Source organism: Carassius gibelio, chromosome B25, assembly GCF_023724105.1.
Source record: "Carassius gibelio isolate Cgi1373 ecotype wild population from Czech Republic chromosome B25, carGib1.2-hapl.c, whole genome shotgun sequence".
Taxonomy (NCBI): Eukaryota; Metazoa; Chordata; class Actinopteri; order Cypriniformes; family Cyprinidae; genus Carassius; species Carassius gibelio.
This window is the reverse complement of record NC_068420.1, coordinates 9348446-9364278: the sequence shown is the minus strand read 5'-3', so window position 1 is coordinate 9364278 and position 15833 is coordinate 9348446. Positions and strand designations below refer to the sequence as shown.

Below are 15833 nucleotides of genomic sequence, written 5' to 3'. Positions count from 1 at the left end.
ATATATATATATATATATATATATATATATATATATATATATATATATATATATATATATATATAGTATCTGCAATTTTGTTTTCAAGCAGCTTGTAATTTTATAACATTCTGTCAACCATGTTACCACCAACTTCCAAAAACATAATTGTATACTTTATATTAACAGAATTCATGTTAGTAGAAGGAACATTAGTTCATAGAATGACCAGTGTATAGTTAATTGTTGTTAATTGGCTTGTAGCAAACAATCACGTTTTACACTACATTGACAACGGGATATGTGTATGTCAAAGCCAGAACAGTTCAGTGACTGTCTAATTCCTTGGGAAAATGCCAACAGCTCTAGTGTGTTTGACCATTAAATGACCACCACTCTGATCCCACCCTGCTATGATTTAATTAATTCACTGCTTGTTTCAAAAGCTAGATCTAAAATGCTGTTCTTTCCGAGGTATAATTTATTCACACCTTGCTCTTTCTGTCACTGCGCAGACAACGATTCGGCTGCAGGTTTGTGACAGTGTGACTGCTTTCTGCTTCAGCTTGTATTCTTTTGTTCGGTGAGTGTGAGGAACAGGGAAAAATGTAATAAAGAGGGAGTGTATCCTTTCGCCCACGCTGAGACCACACACGCTGTTACTCAGAGAGGGTGAGAAACAGACAGAGGGAAATGGATCTTACAAAGGTTGAGTCACAACGCTTCACTTTCTGACTCAGTAGCATAATTATGCAATTGTTCTTCACACACACAATCCTGCTTTCACATTCACAAACACCTTTTTTTGCCACAAATTTTGACAGTAACAAAGAAATAATGCATTTAATAAATATACTTAATAAAGACAAAATAATATTAATAAACAACAATTATAAAATTTCAACAACAAACCTGCTTGAATATGAAATGTTTTAAATAAATTAAAGAAAACTTTTTTAAAAACATTTTTTAATGTTTTAAAGACGTCACTTATGCTGACCAAAGCTTTATTTATTTGATCAAAATTTTAAAAAGTGAAACAGTTATATTGTAAAATGTTATAACAATTTTAAAAATCCTTTTATTTATTTTAATATAATTTAAAATTGAATTTATTTATGAGATGGCAAAGATGAATTACCCCAGTCTTCAATGTAAAATCATCCTTCAGAATTCATTATTATATGTAATGATGCTGAAAATTCAGCTTTGTCAGCACAGGAATAAATTACATTTTGAAAAATATTCAACTAGGAAAAAAAAGTTATTTTAAATGTTACAGTAGTAATATTCCTCAAAATTACTGATTTTATTATATTTTGATGGACAAAATACAGCCTTGATGAGCATAAGAGACCATAACATCCACATAAAATATTCCAAACTTTTCTCCAGAGGTGAAAACAAAAATATATATAAGTATATATAAGTAACCATTTTAAGCCTTACATATAAAAAATGCGATATAATCTTCAGTTACAAATGACTTTTGTGTAGATCTTGACCATTCTACCCTTTACTTGTGGCGATCTGGCATAAATATTCACTGGCCCTTTAAGACAGAAATCTTGTCACTTTCCCTTTAAGAGCACCTGCCAATCAAACACTCATTCAAACCATGTGGCCTACAAACAAAAATCTTTTCCAGGTGGATTTTATACAGTACAAGAAACCCCCAAAGAATTGTACATGTCTTCAGGAATGGGTTTGACTGAATTTTTTTATGTCCACCTGGGTGCTTTTGGGATTTGGGGAAGGCCCTTCACATGTATGTGCTAGATGTATGATAAAGCCAAATCTCTCATGACTGCCACTGCATTGTGTGCATCTCTCCATATACAACACAGTATTAGGCATCTAATGCTGCGTTGTATTTGTTTGCAGGATTAATTGAGTTTTTACAAGGGTTGATTTGTTGATGGTTGTTGGTAGCTTTTGAATTGACTTTGACACGTGTGTTGATCCTGTGAAATTATCTTTTGATTGATTGATTTTTAAGAGTGTTATTTAAATTTTTTGCTCATTAAAATGACAGTAGGTAGCCACTACAAATGTAAACATCACTACGCACATCTTGAGCATAAAGTAAACTAGAAGACATCATAAGGATGAATGACTGTGCAGCACACATGGATGTTTTTCTCTCTCAAGTTTCCTTACTGCGTCACCAGCAGAGAGCTCTTTAGTTTTCGCTCCTTGAGCCATCTGTTGCTCCAACTGCTGCTTTCCCTTCTTTAGCAAGAAAGACAAAGAGATGTGAAAAGACGTCAGTCTGAGAGTCGGTGTAGTCTCATCACAGGTTCACAACAGTACATATAGGTGTATATGGGCTCAAAACATTTTAGCATCTGAATATTCAAACTATATTTGTAGGTCATCTATGCTGCGTTGGATAAATTGATTCCCATGGTATTTTTATGCTGAAATATGCTGCTAATTTGGCTTTAAATGTCACTTAGGACCTGCAGGACATGTAAAGCTTGAATGACCCAATGATCTCTTACATTTAGCTTCTCTTTCTGTCTGTGCTTCTTTCTGCTGAGGTGGCATAATATAGAAATCTGCATTCTGTGCCATTAAACCTTATAATCTGAAAGCACACCCCTATTCAAATCTTAGTTTAAGGTTTTGTTTGATTAAAAGTGCTTTGAAATCCTACACAGGGTAGATTATAAGTTTAACCATCGATCCTTTATTTTCATCCCTGTGGATGAAACTTGGCTGAGATTAGTAGGAAATGTAAGGTTTTGTGTGTTTGTGTGTATGTATAAAGATAGATTAAATACAAGTCATGTCATGAAACTTACTCAGTCTGAAATAATCACATCATTATTCACATGGCTCAGGTTGGTTTCTTTTCATATCAGTAGCCAATGACGTTTCTGCTCAGCATTCAAATGCGTGGCTAGTACTTGCTGTAGCAGTTGAATTGTGCTTCAGAACCCTCCACCTCCCCCAGCTCCACCTGTATAGATCTGCTACAAGGTAATTTCATGTATGTTGTATATGGGGATTGTTTCATATATGATACAGTATATAATATTTCCCACATGCTCACAGCAGCATGTCTGTGGATATTTTACAGTAACAAGTCTCTATACCAAGACCAAACACATTAACGTGGTCATGTACATTATGTTAAACTCTCTGAGAGTTGTCATGAGAGAAATATATGTATATATATATTGGGACTTATTTTTTATTGTTATTTTTTTAATTACAGTTTCTTCCTGATCTTATACCCTGTTTGAATTGGTCTAGATTTCCCTGAGGAGGCCACATCATTTTATTTATTTATTCATTTATTTTCTAACAGAAGTACATTGTGATTTTTATTTCCATTTGATTTAAATAAATGTTTCTGGTTAACTTCAGGGTCCTCAGTGAAATATAATCCTATTCAACAAGGAATGTCAGTGATCGGTGTATATTGTTTATTTCTAATGTATTTTAACCTTGTTTGAGCAACTGGGACATTTCTTTTTATTACGGTTTTAGACATTTAAGCCTTGTTTATTTCAATGGGATTCTTCTTATACTGCCTAAGAAATCCCAGTCCTCTCAGAATCATGATGAATTCTTCATATGAAACCAGTCATGTTAATAACTCAAATGTCAAACAAAACAAATCCTTTCTTAATATTGCCTTATTTTTACATTTAACAATTGTTGTCATTAAACAAATGCTATAATATCCTAGTAACTTTTCTAGAGATTTTGTTTACAATTGGGTAAATCAATACAGCATGGTACTGCAATGCTATTATATTAATTTATAATAATATTATATATTACATTTATATAATATATATAATATAATATTATAAAATTATATTTTATATATTTTTTTTAATTAAATTTTTTGGAAATGGACAACAATGCAAGGATGCCAGGTATCAATCTTCCATCTGGGTTTAATTTTGGCACAGACTGTGGGTTTTGTGCATACATTTACTAATTCCTGAGGGCTCCACACAAACAACTAACGCAGGAAAACAGATTAAATCATTAATTTGAAAAGTTTGTAATTTCACAAACACAACATTGCACGTTGTTGCAAAATGTTACAAATGTATATCATATTTCATTGTGTTGTCATGAGGCTTCTGGTGATTCTCGCCCAACAATGTGACACAAAATAACACAGTGTGTATTACATGGGGATCAAATGCGGAGCTTAACATGGGCTCTGGAAGTCATTTGAAATGTCAGATAAGAATGACAACAAGTTTAAGCAAATGGATCATAAGCCACCACAATTTCTAATCTTTAAAAATGAAAGTGGTCTTGACTAGTAAACAACAGCTGAAGAGTTTCAGTATGTGACATCATGTGGTGATGAAAACATGAGTAAATAGGATAAAGTAAATGTCACAAAATCTCCATTGGAATACAGCAGAGCACTACACTCTTGATTTCAAGTAGTCTTATTTATTTCACCTGTAATGGATTCTCAGAGAAAAGTTATTACTGCTGCAGATTTACATGTTTGTGCATGCTTAAATGTTATACTTTGGATTGTAGCATATAAATGATGGCACCATAGTGAAAATTGATGCTGTTTTATTTTTATTTTTTATCAATTTTAAAAAAGCTAACATTTGTAAAGAGAATCTGAAGCTCCTTTGAGCGTTAAATGAAATGATAGGTGTATTGTTAGGCACATTTTCCCGCTCACGTTAAGATTTGTGAAGTATATATTTAATCACAGTCCTCTGAATTCATCATGCTCTGTTGCACCGAGTTAACCAACCAACAACAGACCCAAATTTTGCCTGTTTGGAAATGCCTTACAGAGACCATTTGTTTCTTACTTTGGAGCTGTCAACAAAAACTTGCTTAATCATTCATCAGGATGTTCATTAATAGCATAAACAGAATTAAAAAAAAAAAGCAAGATTAAAGTGGCATGTTGTGTTTGTGACAGAACTCTTACATCTCTATAGTGCTGGGTTTATTCCACTGTCAGCTCCAGGCCAAGACGTCTTAGCGTCTTTATATCTGTTCTTAATGGAACAGGGCCATCACTTTTATGGCATTGCCCTCTGGAGATTCCCAAATGGCGTGGATATCTCTCTCCAAATTTTGACTCATTTGTATAGTACAGGATGAGATTAACCAGCCAATTCCTCTTTAATTCTCTGGATGAGGCCATCGTGGTATGGCTGTAAACCATAAGATAAATATGCAGCCAGTATGCATTCTTGAATAATGTTGTTAATATGATGCAATATTCAGATTACAACGCAAATGTAACGTGTCACACTTATCAAGGCTTTTCCAAACCAAAGCTGTCAGCTTTTGGACTGTGAAGTGTTTCACTGTCAATCTGAATCATGTTTATGCTTTTTTTTTTTTCTGCCTGTCCACTCCCAATAATGCTGAACAAAGCACAGCTCCAGGAAGAATACTGCAGCGATTCGGAAGCAAATAAACATCAACCTTTTTCTACTCGCAGACGTTTAAATTGCATCTTCCTAAAGCAACTGCTTATCTTTTTAGAGATTTCCGGCTGGGTGTAGGAAACTTCAATATATTATATATAGAACAATGTACACTACCATTCAAACTTTTTTTGTTTTGTTTTGTTTTTTAAGAAATTACGCTTATTTTTTTCGGCAAAGATAGATTAAATTGATAAAAAGTGACAGTAAAGACATTTACAATTGTTTCAAAAGATTTCCGTTTCAAAATAAAGGCTGTTCTTTTGAACATTTTATTCATCAAAGATTCCTGAATACGATTTAGTTTCCAAAAAATATAATATAGCACAACTGTTTTCAATATTGATAATCAGAAATGTTTCTTGAGGACCAAATCAGCATGTTAGCAGGATCATGTGACATTAAAGACTGGAGTAACGGCTGTTGATAATTCCACTTTGCCATCAAACAAATAAATTGAGACATATTTGTGAATACAAATGTTAGATTTTGTATTAAAGAATCATGATTTGTGCATGTTTGCATTTCTAACGTGTGATGTGGTGTACAAAAGCACATCTTCCTTGTTGCAAATCCTGACTATACTACACTACTACAAAAGAAAACATCTTTATTGACAAACATATATTTCTAATTGTACAAACCACTGCATGTTCATGTAATTCTGAATTTCACAGACACAAGTTGATATGCATTTGGTTCTGGATAGTAAGAGACCTTTGCAACATTTATGAAGTTCATGGATAATTGTGCATGCATTTGTTTGTAAATTTGAGACTAATTTAATCTCATATTTCTACTACAGCCATAATTTATACAATATTTTGTTTTCTTTTCTTGTGTGTGTGTGTGTGTGTGTATCACCTTTATTTACAGAAAGCCAAAGGAGACTGCTGAGGAGAATATATATGATTATTACATTGAATATTATCGATGTTATAGACCAGACACAAACTTGCCATTGTGGGCTAACTGTCTTGCAACACACTTTACTTATTATAGATTAACCTTGGTCTTGTGAATTTGGTCTGTTTAAAATTGATAACTTATTAATGTTCTCAGGGAATTGATAGATTTATGTTTTATTCACCTAAATATGTCTTGTGTAAACTGTTATCTTAAGTACATTACAGTATTAAGAACAGAACATATTCTTGGCTTAGGTTTGTTTCTTCACTTTTTTATTAGCAGCTTTGCAAATGGTGCTTGACAGAAAAGCCACAAGCCACACAAAGAATAATGATATTTACACCTCATGAGTCCACGCTCACTTTAAGATGGAATTAATCACAGATGTCTTAGGTGCAGTACAGTACACCCCCCCCCCCCTTTTATTCTTTCTTCCTTTTTATACCCTCCACCAGCTCCCTCACCGTTTCTTCAAAACACTGACATGCATGTCAACTTGAGAAATGCCACCTTATTCCCTTTCTGGCAGGGCCCATGGCTGAGCAGATGGCATGTGGATGTCAAGCACTTCCACTCCAATGTATTTATTGCCATGCACCCCCATGATGGCAAAAAAAGCAATTTCTGAACCCATTCATTCTACCGGTCGAGGACTGGAAATGTGTCTAGAGTTTGTGTGTTTGTGTATGAAAGGATCACCAAGTTGTCAGATTTGAGGGACGACACTCAACACCTCGAGCGACAGTCTTCATCTACTGCTCATCATCGGTGACATCACCTTCTTGCGTGGCTTATGCTAAACAGCACAGCTGAGGCTCATTGAAGATGAGGCACTGTATATTGCACAGCCCCCCTGCTGGCTGTTGATCTGAGTGGGGCAATTATCTTGATAGAGTCCGAGGCACCAGTAATGAATAACTGATGGCAGAAGCAACTGATGAATACAGCCAGTGAATTAGGGATCAAGAAAAAGGAAAGAATTGGAGTGTCCATAACTGCGACGGCCTCCTTCTTTGTCTCTCGAGGCATTAGAACAGAACAAATCTGAACAGGCGTTTGATTTGGAGACCTGTAGACCAGAGGGGGACAGTGATTCTCTAGAGATCTGAGGGCTGTAACAAGTCTATTTCTGGTGTGGCCAGAGATGGAACAAAGAATTCAGGTGGGAGATGTCTTAACTGGAGAGTGCACACACACACCGAAAGTTAGGGATGTGCAAAAAATCGAATGCGATTTTCATGCGCATCTCATCAGTAAAGACGCTCCAGTAATTAGAAGTATATCCCTAGCACGTGCGTTCAGATCAGGGTTGCCAGGTTTTCACAACAAATCATGCCCAGTTGCTTCTCAAAACTAGTCCAAAACTAGCCCAACCGCGCTTCCAGAAGGTTCCCAGATAAAACAAACATTGCTTCCCAGGGTAAAATATGTGTTTTTTTTTAGCAGGGTTGCCTTGGTAAAATTCGCATTTTAGGGGCTAAATATCACATTATTTGTATTGGGGTCGCTTTGACCCGCGGACATGAAAAACAACCACAGACTTGGCAACACTGGTTGGCATTTACTACACCGAGTCGTAATTCACTGACAATCTACACAAAATTGATGTTAAAATCGCAGGCGATTCTTTGTCGATTTTGAAAATGACTTTGTGTTAGTTGTCGGTAGACTACGGCTCTGTGTAGTAACTGCCGCTCCACCTGAACCAGTGTTGCCAAGTCTGCGAATGTTTTTCATGTCCACGGTTTGAAGCAGCCCCAATACCAATAACGTGATATTTAGCATCTAAAATGCGAATTTTACCAGGGCAACCCTTACAAAAAAATGTATATTTTAACCCCGGGAAGCATTTTTTATCGGGGAACCTCCCGGAAACGCGATTGGGCTTGTTTTAGACTAGTTTTAAGAAGCAACTGGGCAGGATTTGTTGTGAAAACCTGGCAACCCTGATCTGAACGCATGTGCTGGAGATATACTTCTAATTACTGGAGCATCTTTACTGATGAGATGCGCATGAAAATCGCATTCAATTTTTTTTGCACAGCCCTACCGAAAGTGAACAATACTTAAAGCAACAGGTCACCCCAAAATAAAAAATCATTGGTTTTAGCTTGGAATCGAATCATCATGTCATTCCAAGTGATACACGTTTGGAATGACATAACAGGATTTAAATGGTGATGGATTTGGCATTTTAGGGTGAACTATTTCTTGCAACGTGCATGCCAAATCAAAAATGCATGCTCATCCACTTTCCACTTCCTTTTAACTTCCAATCTGATTCTCTTTGAGAAAATAAAAAAAGATTTGTGACAGTCTGATCTCTGTTCACATGTCTGCAAGTTTGGACTTCCAGGACTGTAACCTTTTGTGCCAGAACTCTTCAACCTTACTGGTGATTTTTGAACTCTAGGGTTAATACAAGTCTAACCAAACTCAACTCCGTTCAGTATCCTAGACAGCAAGGCTTTCATACCAAACTATTGCTGTCTTGAAATCTCGGTCTCAGATGACCAGAGTCCATTTGCAGCACCCAACCTTCTGAACAAGTGCAATGAGAGGGAAGCACAACCTTTGTACCAGCAAATCATCACTGTTCCTTTGATTTTGAAGTCCACTTTACAGTTAATGATGGACCTTACAATCCAGTAACCAGCTCTTAAGAATGAAAGGGAATGCTTCTCTTGACCTTTAAGACTTCTAAAGGTCTTGGAAAAACCCCACCCTTATTTCTGCCTGTCTTCATTCCGGCTACACTGACACTTCTGATCACTTGTCCGACTACTCTACACCACTCCTACAAAAGCAAGGAACAGCAATAACTACTATTATCCCTCGGCAGCTCCCTAAAGGTAGTTACTTTCTCTATCTGCTTTGGAGAACCAAAAGGGACAGAGGAGGAGTAGGAAAAACTCAAAGCAGTGGAAGGGGAGGAAAAAAGAGGCCACTTGAATCCAACTCAATCAATATGTCCTGAGAGACCATTGTGGGATCGTTCTTTGTCAGTCCTGTGAAGGCCAGAGAGTCAGTCACAAACCAAGTCAGAGTTTTTCCCAGAATTCTCTTCAGCTGTGTGTCTGTGTGTGTGTGTTTATAAAGAACTAGTCTTTCACTGAGAGTCTTGACCCTTTGGTGTGTATGCGAGTGCCTTTGACTGTCTCATCTTTCCGTTTCCCATTGGATCCAAACCTTTGCTCTATTGATCCGTTCTTCAGACATTCATTTATTCCTCTGAAAGTTGTGGTGGTGCTCCTGATGTAGTTCGCATTTGTGTGAGTTGGGGGGATGAGTTGGCGTTAGTGATAGTGGGAATTCAAGAATGGTGACACCTTTTTTTTTCACCTCATGAACAAAGCCAATGAAGCAAGCCACTGAGTCCAATTAAACTGCTATTAAATCGATCCTCCTCGATGTGTTGCATGTTCAATTTGTCTGTGAAGGACTTGTTTTGCGCTCTCACTGGTCACTAACTCGCCAACTGAAGTGACTGTCTCCTCCTTTGCTCCACAAAGAAAATGACTGACAGCTCTCGGCTTGGCAGAGGTAGTGGGGTTAAATTGTTTTTCTTTCTTTGCTAAACAAATGGATCAATTACATCAGCAGCTACCCAGGTTGCCGGATCTGGGAGGGTTCGGTTGGTTGAACAGATTCGGAGTTGAGCTCACAATGCCCTGGGAAATTAGTATTTGGAGCACCAGTCGGGGTATTCTTGAATTGGCAGGCTCATTCTGGAACACTGGCAGAAGCGTTAGGACAAGAACATAATGCTCCATCATAGCTTGCGTCGTGGCACAGGAAGATCACAATATAAGCTGGCAACTGAACTGCAGCTGGGGAATGTGTCTAGGCTGCTTATTTGATGAAATTAAATGAGATGAGCTACACGGATAAGATGAGCTGAGTCATTTGATTGATTGCATTTCACTTTTTTTGATTCCAGTCTTTATTACTAGTACGAGTTTTTGAGTCTAAGAGGAGTCCTTGTGAATGCATTGCATCTACTACATACATTTGAGGTACAGTACTGTGATTATGTGGCCTAACCCGAATCTCCTTGTTTTGTCTTAATAGAAACTCAAACTTATATGGTGGGTACAGGTGATAAATCTGCTTTGAATTTTATCCCAATACATTCTCAACTTTGCATAATATTCTAATTATCATTATTATTATTAATCATTCGGTGCAGCTTGTTCTATTGCTTGAAACCAAGTTGTGTGATGTTTTCATGTTTAAAGGCACTGCAATAACAAAGGTGAACTGCTGAGCAACTTCAGTTAGCGCAGGGATGTTAAAATGAAATGCTCAGTATTGAAAATACTCAACGCATATTTTTTGATACCATTGGTTGATTTTAGTTGTGAATATTTGTCAGCCTTTTAAACACTTAACTGTTTTGTACTGTTTTGCACAGAACACTTCAGGTCTTTCTTATTGCATTACTTGAACATCAGCCATAATTTCATATCCACTGCTAAATGCACAAGGTACATCTATCATTAAAATATACTTTTTGTCCATGATCTAACCATTAATATTGTTAATTTTATATGAACAAAATATTTTGAAAATCAGCAAGGTCATTTATCTTTAGATCACGCTAATTGGAACTTTACTTATTTTCCTTGTGTGTGATTTTAAAGTTCTAAATCCAATGTTACTTAATTATACTTAATTTCTAGCAGGCTAGGATGATGAATCGAATGAACTCCCTTCTTCTGCCTCTAATCAACTCTTGATGAATCCATTTCTAATCAATGCTGACGGATGAACTGTTTTGATGTATCATTTAGCAGGCGGAAGGGGCTCCCCAATCAGTCTGGTGGATGATGCTTTAGAATGACAAGCAAGTGATGCCAGACAGAGGTCATTAATGTGTATTTCACTTCAAAAGTAGAGACGTGCCAACAAGATGGGGCTCTTTGGGTTTCATGTAAGTTCAGATCAGAGTGTGGTTTGATCCAGGCTTTAGGAGATGGGCCAGTGTGTGTTAGTGGAGTTGTTTGAGCTTTTCTGGAGAGATTTACTCTGTATAATGTAACATCTCTGTACTGTGGTGTTCCGAATAGACTGAATGCTTTATGAGAAAGACATGTTACAGTTAAGTTCAACAAAAAATTCAAATGGTTCTTTACTCACCTATGTGTTGGTCCAAACCTGTTATAATTTTCTTCTGTCGAGTTTGATTAATGAATTTATTTATGTATTTACAATACAGTGAAAATCACTGAAAGTGTTTTGGACCCCATTGTCTTTTATCTCACAAAAATGGTTGAAAATTCTATAAAATATATTTTGAGGTCCACACAATGAAAAAAACGACATAAATGATAACTGAATTTGAATTTTGGGGTGGACTGTCCTTTTAAGATATTAAAGTGTGATTTCATTCTGAATCCTAATTCTACTAAGGTAACTTTTTTTTTATTTAACTTGACTAATGTTTTGTCACTATGGATTTGAGTGACATGTCTATTCTGTTGCATCCCATGAATCTCAAAAGTTTACTTAAAGGACATCAAGAACATCATTCTTCTTATTTATTTATTTATTTATTTTTAATTCAGCCACAAGTCACTGTAACTGTATTCTTCCATATAAAAACCTTGGAACTTCTTATACAAGTTAACTGTACAGACCAAGTAAGCACTTGATGAGCACCTTTAAAACAAGACTGTTGACATGTAGTTTTTTCAGTAGGTGCAGGACAGCCATATAGCATAACAATGAGATTGAAAGGGGCCCTCTGTTGTTAGCAAACTCTCCTGGAATACTTAATCAGCTAACACGCTTCAGCTTCAATGTGGAGAGTTATGAAATAACGAGCTAACCTTCACACATCTGACCTCTCACCGGAACAGATGTGAGACTTTTTTTCTCTCTCTCTCTTTCTCGTGGCCAAAATTCCAGCATCATTTGGAGTTTTGGTCATTTTCTTGCAGCATTCGAGGTGTAATGTCAGGACAAAAGTCTGGAACAGACAAAGAACATGAAAAAAATATATATTTTTGTTGTTGTTGTGTCTTAAAGGACACCTAATGGATTTTTCTTGCTCTCTTGAAATAGGAGTCTATGCACCATGTAGACTTAGTCTTGTTCACAGCACAATGCTTCCCTTTACTGTTCGACTCGACAATTTATTGAAACTTGGCTGCAATGAGTCATTTAGAATTTTGCAAGTTATGACAAAACTACCATATGCATATTATCATATGACCGCCCTCCATTCAAGTATTACCATCTATTTGGTTTTCAGCTCAACCCAATGAAGGGCATTGCAAGTTATGCTATAAGTTATAACATGCAAAGATCTTAGTCAATCAAAGCCAGTCTCATTTACATATGTCTTAAAGGTACAGTAGCCAAATAAAATACAATTAAAATAAAGAAAACTAAAGAAAGAAAATAGTTCTTAGGTTTGAAAAGCGGTTCTGACTCTTTTTGGTGAGGAGCAATGAAAATACTATAAAAACACAAACTATGGTACATTTAAGTGTAAGAACAATACATCTTTAATTTAGTAGTCTCGGAGACAATGCAAAGTGTTAAAAGTCATTCCAACAGTGTCGACAGTTTCCAGTCCATAATTTTTCTTTCAACAGAAGAGAACGGGATGGTTCGATTAAATCCACAAGCAAATACATTTAAAGGGACAGATCACCCAAAAATGTTATTTGAGTGAACTATCCATTGATGCTTTAAATTAAGTCAAGACTGCACACTCTCAGGACAGAAATCACATCATTAGTCTTTGGCCTTATATTCTATAGCCACAAAGCTAGACTGGGTTTGACCATGCAGTTCATTCCTTTTTCCCCTACTTCTAATTCTGATACCGAGGTTTCATGAGTCTTAACGTGGTTGGTGAGTGGCAGATATTGATTGTTTCCAGTCAGGACATATTTAGGGCTGGTTAGCCCTAAATGGTTCATTGCTGCTTCACACAAAGGATTCAAAAGAAACAGTTCAAGCTAAAACATTCTCACCCTCATGTAATTATAAACTTGTATTACTATAATTCTTTCTTCCTTTCCGGACTGAAAAAGTACCATGAAAGTTGTTACACGCTATCTTCTGAAGCCATACAATAGCTTTTTCTGCCATTCAGACTGCCATTTAAATCATTTGTCATTTTTTTTTGGTTTTAAATCACAGGGCTTTATGTGAATTGCTTTGGTTCTTCATGTATGAATGCACTGTGATGATCCAGATGCTATGTTATAAATAAAAGAAGAACCATTCAAGACAGAAGATCATTAATGATATAAAACCTCAGAACTAAGAGCTTGTCTCATCAATCAGGCATGAAAGCAATTAAGTACACTAAGATACCGCTAGTATCAAGGCCTCTTCTAAGTGAAATGACCTGACTGTATACAATGTGCATTACAGTCAAGAGTCGGATGTTATTTACATATCCGTTTAAGAGATATAAATCTATTAAATATTGCAACAAGTGCACATTTACAGAATCACAGTGTGTAATTACTATGCTAATGAAAAACAAAATCATGTATGCTGGAGCAGCACATTTTTCTGTAATAATGTAAGCCTTTACTGTCACTGTTGATACATTTTAAAATATTACAAATATTTGAAAACATAAAATATATCCTTATTTCTAATTAAATTTAAATTCATTTTTTCCCCAGTGAATTATTATTGACTTTCAAACCTTGATCCTTCAAAAAAGTTTATGAAAGAAACGAATGATTGGTTAGTAATGATCTAGCCTTTTTAAAGAATTGTTTGATTCAGTTCACAGAATACATCTGAATCATTTATTCACAAATCAGAATGATGTTCCATAAAAGTAGTTGTCATAAATATGGCTAAATCACTATTTTTGTCTTTTGACTGATAGGAAGTTAAACACTCATTAGAGCAAATGAGATAAAATGTGTCATTTTTTTCCCAATTCGGAGGGAAGCAAAGACGTTGAATGCAATTCATACTGAAGAGAGATGTTAACTACAGCAGAAAGGAGACGAAAGTTATCTTGAAAACTTCAAACAGACATGAGTGATGAGAGGGAGGAACGACGTTTCTGACAAGCAGAATGAGAAACCACGTGAATAGGCAATTAATGAAGGAAACGAATTGACAAATACGAGTCTAGCCGTTATTTCGCCCTCCCTGAAGAGGCAAAAAAAACTGATGTGCACGTGACTGAGTGGGTTTCTGAAAACCTCTACATCCGACTGACAGCTAGACTAGCGTTTATGCTTTTGCCATCAGTGGCTGTGACAAGTTAAAAAGGCCCTTGAAGGGCTTGTTTTTTTTTTTCCCGCCATAAGCTCGTTTATTTACATTGGCGTGCAGAGTTCAAATGAAGGTGACAGTTAAGAAGATCAAATCCTCTGCAAATAATTGACTGTTCTAATGCTGTTTTTATTTTCATTTTTGAGAGGAAAAGTGGCAAGTTAGAAAGTCTTTTTCAGATTTAATGGGCTTGCTTAGAAGACATTTATTTTTATACTTAAATGTGAAATGTTTAGTCAAAGAACTGATATTCTTGATGTTTTAATTTAAAATCTATGGCAACAATTGACTTCAAGTTTAAGAAAGAGTTCACCCAAAACTGTCATCATTTACTCATCACAAAAGGAGACATAATATATCTGCTTTTCATACAGTGAAGAGTGAATGGTGACCACAGCTGTAGAGCAAGATTATTTGTGAATAATAACTTAATTTCAGTTCCTTCCTCACAAAAGGCTATCATATGTCTTCAGAAGGTTTTACTTTTTGGCATTTTCAAATATCCACTTCTTATTTTAGGCCTACAAAATGAAAGCATCGCCTTCCTTCCATGCAGTCTTACTTAGGATTTTTTTTTTATATTCTTTCTATTGTGAATTATTTCTATTGTAGTGTGGACTTTCTGTAATATATATATATATATATATTTATGTTAAATGTAATTTATTTTTATTAATTTCTAATTAACCATATTAAATGTGTTACGTTCACAAGAGCTATTTTTACCGAATAAATGATAAACAGTGGTTAATTGCGTTTAAAATAAGTTTGTTCATTTAATTTATATATATACAGTACATTTGTATTATGTATATTTAAATAGACACATGTATGTATATATTTAAAATACAAATATTTGTTTGTATATTTGTATATATATATATATATATATATATATATATATATATATATATATATATATATAGAGATATAGATATATACTTGTATATAATTTATATTATTTGTAAATATAAATGTTATATATAAATCTAACATATTTTTCCTAATATGTACATGTATATGTGTGTGTGTGCGTGTATTTATATATACATAATAAATATACACAGTACATACATATAGTATGTAAACATAAACTTTAATTTTGAATGCGATTTCTTGCGATTAATCATTTACGATGAGGTCAAGTGGTCTATTTATGCTAAAAAATGTAGACAGTTGAGACTGTCTGGCAAAATATATTGTCAAGGTTTTTATCACAATCTTGTCAGACTTGAGCTT

The 15833-nt window shown here is 35.3% G+C and overlaps 1 protein-coding gene across 2 annotated transcripts in view; it reads left to right on the top strand.

Annotated features, from left to right (window-relative positions):
* The first annotated feature begins 1565 nt into the window (after positions 1-1565).
* The window catches only part of LOC128014143 (NT-3 growth factor receptor), a 238740-nt gene continuing 224472 nt past the window's right edge, over positions 1566-15833 (top strand). The window contains exons 1-2 of one of the 2 annotated variants that reach the window (XM_052597475.1): positions 1611-1684; positions 2847-2964. In XM_052597475.1, the coding sequence (XP_052453435.1) occupies positions 1669-1684; positions 2847-2964 (134 nt within the window). In that variant the 5' untranslated portion in view covers positions 1611-1668. Of the gene's footprint in view, positions 1685-2846; positions 2965-15833 lie in introns of both variants that reach the window. The other variant, XM_052597476.1, reaches the window with a different exon arrangement.